This window comes from Triticum aestivum, chromosome 3B, assembly GCF_018294505.1.
Source record: "Triticum aestivum cultivar Chinese Spring chromosome 3B, IWGSC CS RefSeq v2.1, whole genome shotgun sequence".
NCBI lineage: Eukaryota > Viridiplantae > Streptophyta > Magnoliopsida > Poales > Poaceae > Triticum > Triticum aestivum.
This window is the reverse complement of record NC_057801.1, coordinates 3,349,892-3,359,253: the sequence shown is the minus strand read 5'-3', so window position 1 is coordinate 3,359,253 and position 9,362 is coordinate 3,349,892. Positions and strand designations below refer to the sequence as shown.

General features: G+C 40.2%; 1 protein-coding gene across 1 annotated transcript; it reads right to left on the bottom strand.

The window, feature by feature from the left end:
* Positions 1-7,036: 7,036 nt before the first annotated feature.
* Positions 7,037-7,504, bottom strand: LOC123072948 (zinc finger protein 2-like). Its single transcript, XM_044496609.1, has one exon. The coding sequence runs from the start codon at positions 7,502-7,504 to the stop codon at positions 7,037-7,039; it is 468 nt and encodes a 155-aa protein (XP_044352544.1).
* Between the last annotated feature and the right edge of the window lie 1,858 nt (positions 7,505-9,362).

Genomic DNA, 9,362 nt, shown 5'->3' with positions numbered 1-9,362 from the left:
TAGTTGATGTGAGACTATCTTCTCCTTTTTGTCTTCTCCACAACCACCATCCTATCCCACATATAGTGCTATGTCCATGGCTCACGCTCATGTATTGCGTGAAAATTGAAAGAGTTTGAGATTATTAAAGTATAAAACAATTGCTTGGCTTGTCATCGGGGTTGTGCATGATTAAATACTTTGTGTGATGAAGATAGAGCAACAGCCAGACTCTATGATTTTGTAGGGATAACTTTCTTTGGCCATGTTATTTGAGAAGACATGATTACTTTGATTAGTATGCTTGAAGTATCACAATTTTCAAGTTAATATGAAATTTTATTTTGTATCATTTGGATCTGAACATTCATGCCACAATAAACAAAATTACATTGAGAATTATGCTAGGTAGCATTCCACATCAAAAATTTCTTTTTTATCATTTACCTACTCGAGGACGAGCAGGAATTAAGCTTGGGGATGCTTGATACGTCTCCAACGTATCTATAATTTTTGATTGTTCCATGCTATTATATTATTCCTTATGGATGTTTATGGGCTTTATTTTACACATTTATATCATTTTTGGGACTAACCTACTAATAGGAGGCCCAGCCCGTATTGCTGTTTTTTTTGCCTATTTCTGTATTTCGAAGAAAAGGAATATCAAACGGAGTCCAAACGGAATGAAACAATCGGGAGCGTGATTTTTGGAACAAACGTGATCCAGAGTACTTGGAGTGCAAGTCAATAAGCAGCCGAGGCGGCCACGAGAGGGTAGGGCGCGCCCCCCTGTAGGGCGTGCCCCCTGTCTTGTGGGCCCCTCGGGCGGCCACCGACGTACTTCTTCCTCCTATATAAGCCTACATACCCCGAAAACATCCAGGGAGCCAACGAAACATAATTTCCACCGCCGTAACCTTCTGTATCCGCGAGATCCCATCTTGGAGCCTTCGCCGACGTTCCGCCGGAGGGGAATCACCACGAAGGGCTTCTACATCAACATCCTAGCCCCTCCGATGAGTTGTGAGTAGTTTACCACAGACCTTTGGGTCCATAGTTATTAGCTAGATGGCTTCTTCTCTCTTTTTGGATCTCAATACAATGTTCTCCCCCTCTCTTGTGGAGATCTATTTGATGTAACTCTTTTTATGGTGTGTTTGTCGAGATCCGATGAATTGTGGGTTTATGATCAAGTTTATCTATGAGAACTATTTGAATCTTCTCTGAATTATTTTATGTATGATTGAGTTATCTTTGCAAGTCTCTTCGAATTATCAGTTTGGTTTGGCCTACTAGATTGATCTTTCTTGCCATGGGAGAAGTGCTTAGCTTTGGGTTCAATCTTGCGGTGTCCTTACCCAGTGACATCAGGGGTTGCAAGGCACGTATTGTATTGTTGCCATCGAGGATAAAAAGATGGGGTTTATATCATATTGCATGAGTTTATCCCTCTACATCATGTCATCTTGCTTAATGCGTTACTCTGTTCTTATGAACTTAATACTCTAGATGCAGGCAGGAGTCGGTCGATGTGTGGAGTAATAGTAGTAGATGCAGGCAGGAGTCGGTCTACTTGTTGCGGACGTGATGCCTATATACATGATCATGCCTAGATAATCTCATAATTATTCGCTTTTCTATCAATTGCTCGACAGTAATTTATTCACCCACCGTAATACTTATGCTATCTTGAGAGAAGCCTCTAGTGAAACCTATGGCCCCCGGGTCTATCTCTTATCATATTTGCTTCCAATCTAATTTTATTTGCATCTTTACTTTTTGCATCTATATTATAAAATACCAAAAATATATTTATCTTATCATACTATCTCTATTAGATCTCACTTTCGCAAGTGGCCATGAAGGGATTGACAACCCCTTTATTGCGTTGGTTGCGAGTTCTTTGTTTGTTTGTGTAGGTGCGTGGGAGTTTTGAGGAGCCTCCTACTGGATTGATACCTTGGTGCTCAAACACCGAGGGAAATACTTACGCTACTATTGCTGCATCACCCTTTCCTCTTCAAGGAAAACCAACGCAAGCTCAAGACGTAGCACATACTTCCTCTAATTTGAGCTGATACTGCGTCAGGTGTATCGATATTTTCAAGAAACAGAAGATGATCTTTATAAGCAACAAGTACCTTCTAACAACCTCAACTAATACGATGGAGGTGTAAAGTTCTATGAATAGAAGATGGATGGAAATATCATTACCAACCAATTGTTGACATCTAATTGGTGCAATTTCCACCCAAAGTTACGGTGTTCTTTGCCACTGGGGCAACCGTCTCATCATAGTGAATTCCATAAGTTTGACTATATCCTATATATGGCGACCAATTTAGCCTGCCCACACTTGTCATTAGTATGCCTACAGCTAGGCCTCTAGATCAACCCGTAGCAGCAGACTAAAACCATGAGAAGTCTCTAGTTCCACTAATATTTTAAGCCAACCCCTGGAAATCTGTTGCAGTTGTGCTCTTCTTTATTTCTGGGAATTTTTAGCTTTCATTCCTTTTTCTAAGAAAATTGGAGTCACTTTATTTTATAAATTGAATACTATTTTTTAAATATATATTTGGCAGGATATGGCAGAGTGCCTTTCCTGTATGATTGAGACTCTCTTAGGCACTCTTAGAAGAGAAGAAAGCTCCATTTTAAAATAATTTTCATTTCGAGACAATGTCTATAATTCGTTACATCTGATACAATTTTTTTTGTATAGTGGTTTTGTTTTGGATCATGTGAGGGCAATTTTTGGAATTGACATGATAAGCATGTTTTCCATCTTTCTTTATTTCTCACTATCTCATTGTATATATTTCACACACATATGTTTTCTTTGTGCACCGCTTTATTTTTATACCCAGAACCTTTCAGCTGAATTGTGCAGTCAACTGTCAAATTGATGACTTGGACCAAGGGCTTGAGAAAGTAAGTCTCTGATGGTGGGTTTTGTGTCTGCATATTCATGCTATACATGTGCTTGCATATGATTCCCGTGTTTTGTTTTTCTACATGTTTTGCATTTAGCAAACTCAAAAATCTGCAAGTTTCCATCGTAACAATAATATAGTACTTTCATTCATGCTTGTTGAATAGAGGAGAAACTCTTCATATCCATACCCACTTCTTCGTATCCCAGTACCATGTAAAATAGATGATAGGTTATAATTTATTCACAAATAATGTATAGATTATTTTTTCAGATACTTGACAATCCAGTTTCATCATGTGATACATGAGGGAAAAGCCGGCCGAGCAATAAAAACATTGCAAGTAAGTTGTATTCTTCTAGTTTCCTTTTTATTGCTCTACATTATTTTCCTAAATTGATAGGTGCTTATCTATATAATATCTAATAATTTTACACAAAAAAATAATCCTAGCATAAAGTAGGATTCCCTTTCGACTTGACATGCACATACATTGCTCGAAGGTACTAAAATCCGAGATACATGGCAAGAGGAAGGTAACAACGCAATTTTTCTGTTGTATTGTGGAAATCAATTATATGGCAATTACATTTAGATGGAAATCATCATTGCAGTTGTCAAAAACTTGGGAAGGCACTGGAATATATGGTTTAATTGCAGTCGTCACTCATGAGGGGATAACTGTGAATTCTGGCCACTACACAACTTTCGTTAAAGAGGACGGCATATGGATTCGTTGATTTTCGCCCCAGACAATAAGTTATAATGATTTCTAAAAGCAAACTAGAGAACCAAAAGTTTCCGAACGTTAATGTGATGCATTTGTTTTCAGGATAGAAGGTCCATATGACTACTATAAAGTAGCTCCAGGAGATGAAAAGAGCCTGGATAAAGGCGACATAGGTAACAATGACGTAAATTAATCTCTATAGCTTCCCTTATTGCATAGTGTAGAGATGAGAGAGGGACGTACCGGCAGCAGAGCCTGTGTCTCTCATATTGGGGGTGCACTCTTCACGTAAGGGATGAACCCGTCCCCTTTAGGTCAGTCTAGGATGGGCATGAGCCAATAGGATGGGCCACACTTATAACACATAGCTTAGAGCTAGTTAGGTGTGGAACATTTAGCTGCTAGATATCATACTACAATCGGTCTATATATCTTTTAAATTCACATTGAAATGCACTATGCATGATGAAGTGTTTTTGTGTTTGTAATCAAGGATTGTGCTGTCTATGCACATGAGTAGCAAAATAAATGTAAATATATGCTTGTTTTAATGTGACTACAATCTTATCTGAACAAGCTATCTATATATTCTATAATCTAAGTCTATGTTGTAACTGCTCCATTTTGTATCCATGATAGGCAAATTGTATAATTGTTTATATGCTTTCTTCAGATAAGTTTCAACATAGCTCAGAAGAAGTTAATTGCTAGAACATTTTTCTAGATTCAACATAAAGGTAGATGTGCTACTGTGCTATAGATTTTGATTGGGTAGAACCATACTTGTGGATATGATTGAAGCAATGGACACACATGTGCATTGAGAAAATCCGACGTTAGTGCCAGAAATGATGAGAGCCTTGTGAGGAAACTTTGATTAATTTTTATCTTCAAGTGAAAAATGTTTAGGCTCGGTATTTGATAAGTTCATATAATCGTGTTTTGTTTAAAACATATGTTATTTAAGAGTAGCCTATCAATTTTTGTGATATTACATCATTTGTTTTCCCTTAGCACTATTTCACACCCAAATTGTTGTTATCTTTAATAGTTACTATATTAAATTCTGGAGTTGGTGGAATTTTTTGCGATTTGTCAATCTATTCCCTCATTCCACATATATAGGTCCTAATACATTTTTCATGGTTGCCTTCGACTATTGATAAGATTAATAATATATGAGATGTATAATGTGGAAATTATATCATTGCAAGCTCCTTCCACATACGAATTTGATGGTGTGCTTTGTGTAACTTGCATGGCATATATTATTGCTCTAACATATGGTCAAAGTTAGTCTCAAAAAACACATTAGGCCTTATATACATGGAAGGAGGGAGTAGAAAATTTGATGGAAAATGACAGCACTTGACATGGAACATGTAATTAGGAAATGCAAGCACGATTTTCCTTTCTTTAGCCATAGTTACATAGTGGTGTCTATGCATGATATGAAATGCTACTCAAGACACCATCTACCCAAACCAATGTACATGGCCCGAGACACTTTATACTTGGTGTTAGGCTGGTCATAGTGGGAAGTAACTTAGATTAGTAACATGCATATGTTACTAGTCTATGTTACTATACCTTCATAGTGGCTATTAACTATGTATAGTATCATGCAAACCTTCATTTATTTAGAGGTAGACTCATTTTGCCTTGGTGTGTATTATGTTACCATAAACATCTCTCTCCTTATTAACTACTTGCCAAATAAGAAAATTTGTGTTGCGGTACGTTATGTTACTAGCTAAATTAGGCTGGTCATAGTGGGAGATAACTTACACTAGTAACATGCATATGTTACTAGTCTATGTTACTACCTTCATAGTGGGTAGTGACATATGTGTGGTACAATGCGGCTCTTCATTTATTTAGTTGTAGACTCATTTTACCTTGGTTGTGTTACGTATCTCTCCCCATTAAAAGCTTGCCACAGAAGCAATCTTGCCCTGGAGTGCATTATGTTACTAACTAAGTTACTCCCATCATGACCAACCTTACTCCCACTATGACAAGCCTTAGACGAAGAATTGCTACTTGCATTGAGTCTTGGCTGAGTCCACCATAATTAACAAAATTAATGTGATCACTTCTCGCATCCTTTCGCCAAACCATCATTTTATCGTGCACTTATCTTGAACCTCGGTGATCTCTTGGTTATGCACGTGTAGGCTACAAAGTCGAAGTCTACCTTCTACAATATATCACCGAATATCACTCAGACATGCAATAAATAAATAGTTTTGAGCTCATAGTAAAAAAATTAAGAATTGTTACAGTTGTAATACCAACCAAGATTGCTCTAGGGTTATCAATATTAGTCGCATAGATTTTCATTCTCCTTTCTCTTTTATTGATAAAAATTCAGTGTCCAGGTAATTAGCAAAACCAAAAAACATTTTTGATTTTGAACATGCATAGAAAATATACTCTATGAATAAAAAAGGAAGTTAAAAGCAGATAAATAATAAAACAGAATAAATAGATGGAAAAGACCTGTACAGAAAAAATAAAGAAAAAAAATGATAAAAATGGTAAAACGATTTTATGTATGAAGGTCTAGGGAGTAGATTTATCTTAAAATAGATAATGAACCGATGGCTGGATGATTGGCGTTGGCGGGGGTTTGATCCCTAGGATCAGCACGGGGGTGTCTCTTCGGGGGTAGTTTCTCCAGTTTTCTGGTATCTCACACGTCTACGCACCTAATGGGATCACCGCATGCATGAGTCGGACCACCCCTAACACAACCACCGGACCGTACGTGTATGAGCTAGTCATGCTTAGAGCATGTATTTTCCCTAAGCTTCCAAATAGCCAACAAGACACCAGATATACCGGGGGCAATCACACTTCGACAACTAACATGGAGAAGTGCCAGCATTAGCAGGTCGGACCCGTCTCTCCTGGACCAACAGATACTTGGACACTTGTCCGGAGCACAATGCAAGATCCCTTCTCCATGAAAGGAAGCCAGCCACTTGCTAGATCTGGGTGCCGCACTACTGCGAGCGGCACTAACATCCAACAGGCGTGGGCCTCCACCGGCTATGGCCAACCACGCAGGAACACCCACAGAGGAACATGGAGGCAGATCTTTCATGGGGCTACAGAGGTAGTAACAGTTTGGCAGTGATATATTCATATATCGATGTCGATCAACATGCCTTAATGAGCTACTCCTTTTTGCAAAGCCAATCGGGGCAAAATTAAGCAAAGTAAAATGGGCAACATGCGAGTAGTGCACGTGAATTAATCAACAGAAGTTGCCTCCACAGATACTTGAGTGCACACACGCACGCTCAAGCTAGATGATCTAAGGAGGAAAAAAAACGCACGTATATGTGCGTTGACTTGACACTACATAACCCTAGCTAGCTTGCTAGAGCCTGAGGCTAAGATCAAGCTGCTGCTGCTGCTGCTGCTCGTGGTCGTCGACAAGCCTGCTAGTAGGCGTACGTGCGGGCGGCCAGGTCGCTGGCAGCATGGACGTCGCGGCGGCCGGCTGGTTGGCTGCCCCCGCTGCGGGAAGGTAGAGGTGGGCGTTCCAGCTGCCGGCGGCCCTCTCCTTCTTGTGCGCGTTCTGGTGGCCCCCCAACGCCTGCGACTTGAGGAAGGTCTTATTGCAGAAGAGGCACGAGAAGAGCTTCCCACCACCATGGCCATGGTAATTGCCACCTGCGCCTGTAGAAGAAGGAAGAACAACATCTGCTGCAGCCCAACAAGAGGAGGAAGGTGGTGCTGGTGGTGGTGGTGACACAGGGGCCAGTGTTAGAGACAGGTCCAGAGAAGCAGCGCCTGCCGCCGCCACCGCAGGCGAAGCTGCTTCCATATCTCCACCTTCCTCCATGGAAGTGGTGTGGAGCTATGCAGTGGGTTTTGAGTGGCGACGTTTGTTATAGCTGCCATGAAAGGAAGCCTACAACTTCCTAAATGTGGGAGTCGCATTAATTATTACAAGCAGCACAGTGGGCCCCAACGGCTGCAGCGCGCTAACGACAAAGGACCTTGGACATGGAGGTCCAGCATGTCTACAGTGGTTAAAGTAGTTTTGGTAGTAGTGATCCTTGTCGACCATCAGTTCTCATCATGCGTTATTCATAGGGGTGAGGACCCACAAACAAAATCTAGTGGAGGTAGTTTTTGCCAAAATATATCTTGGCAAGCAAAAAACAACTATCGTGGGTTGGGTGTAGCAAGCAAGGTTAAATTCCTTGGCCCATTGGAGTTGAAGTTTTAGATTTATGTGGATTTATTTCCAAAGATGATGTTCAATTTTACAATTTTTTTGATGTGATTTCTTAGTTCTTAAAGAAAACATTTTTAAGGGCTTGTGCTACTTAACATATGCCATCTGTCCATTTTTCAACAAAACAAAACTCTTTGCTGATTACTTCGACTCCATGCACACATTTGTATTAGCTTGTACTTGTAGTGTAGACCGAAGAACGAACCATAGCATCAAAGCAAGCACGAAGTATGTGGACGATGCCATGGGCATGACAGGCAGGCTCCCACTTGCTAAATCGGGGAGGTTGGCATTATTGTGATGTGCCGCCGGCTGGCCGTACATATATCAGAGGAATCCCGGGAGCTACCTCGATCGTGGCTACTACATGCAGAAGTGCAGATCATTGCCTTCAAAGGGAAAAAGATCTGGAGATCTTTAACAGTTCGCTGGCTAGTAGAGCAATAGTTCTTCACGTCGACGACCATGCATCATCATGTAATTGTCCTAGTGACTAGTGTTGTGATAGCTTTTGATGAAAAGAAAAAACTACTCCCTTCAATCCATTCACTAACCACTTTTAATGCTTATTTGCGAATCTGGCCCCCCTATATATGCCAAATCGTTTGACTACACTCATACACGCAATGTGTTCAAAATGTTTGGTTACATCAAGTGTATGTCTAGTCAAACGGTTTGGTGCAGCTATAAGATGACTTATCATCTGAGTGTGTGAGTGTACTCAAACCGTTTGGAGTGACTCACACACTTATTGTAGTCAAATGATTCGGCTATTTGGTTACATTGCCTATATGAGTGTAGCCAAACGGTTTGGCATGTATATCAAGGCCCGATTCGTCAACAAATTTAAGTTTTTGAAAGGGTCATTTAGTACAAACAATGTGAGCAAACAGCCAAACTCTTGTGCATGCAGTACGTGCGACGCCTGCTGCTGCAAGCATGCGTGCACATACGGTTTCATGTAAATCAGCCGCTACCTTGTCTAGGCGTCGTCAAGACACACCTCATTTCAGGCACAGTATCTGCAAGCTTTTTTTTTTGGCCCAGGTGCCTGTCAGGTCTCCATCACGGGCGCACGACTGTCCGATAGTCCATCCACTATGCCCCAAGAGGACACGTACCACGTACTATCTCTGTCCTGGTTTATTGACCCCCTTTGTATTTTATGCTAATTTGGCTATATTTAACTAACAAAATGTTAATGCATCTCGCCAAAAATTTATATCGTTGGATTCATATTTGAACATAGTTTCTAATTATATTACTTTTACTACGTATAACTTATATTTTATTAGATAAAATCATGGTCAAAATATGATCCTAAATACGAGAAGGACTAATAAATCAGGACGGAGGTAGCACGCTGTGCGATCAAATAATTCGTCCAAACTATTAGCAAAACTAATTAAGAATGATGTGGCATAAAGCGCCAATATAAATAGGGGCCACGCCTTCTCAG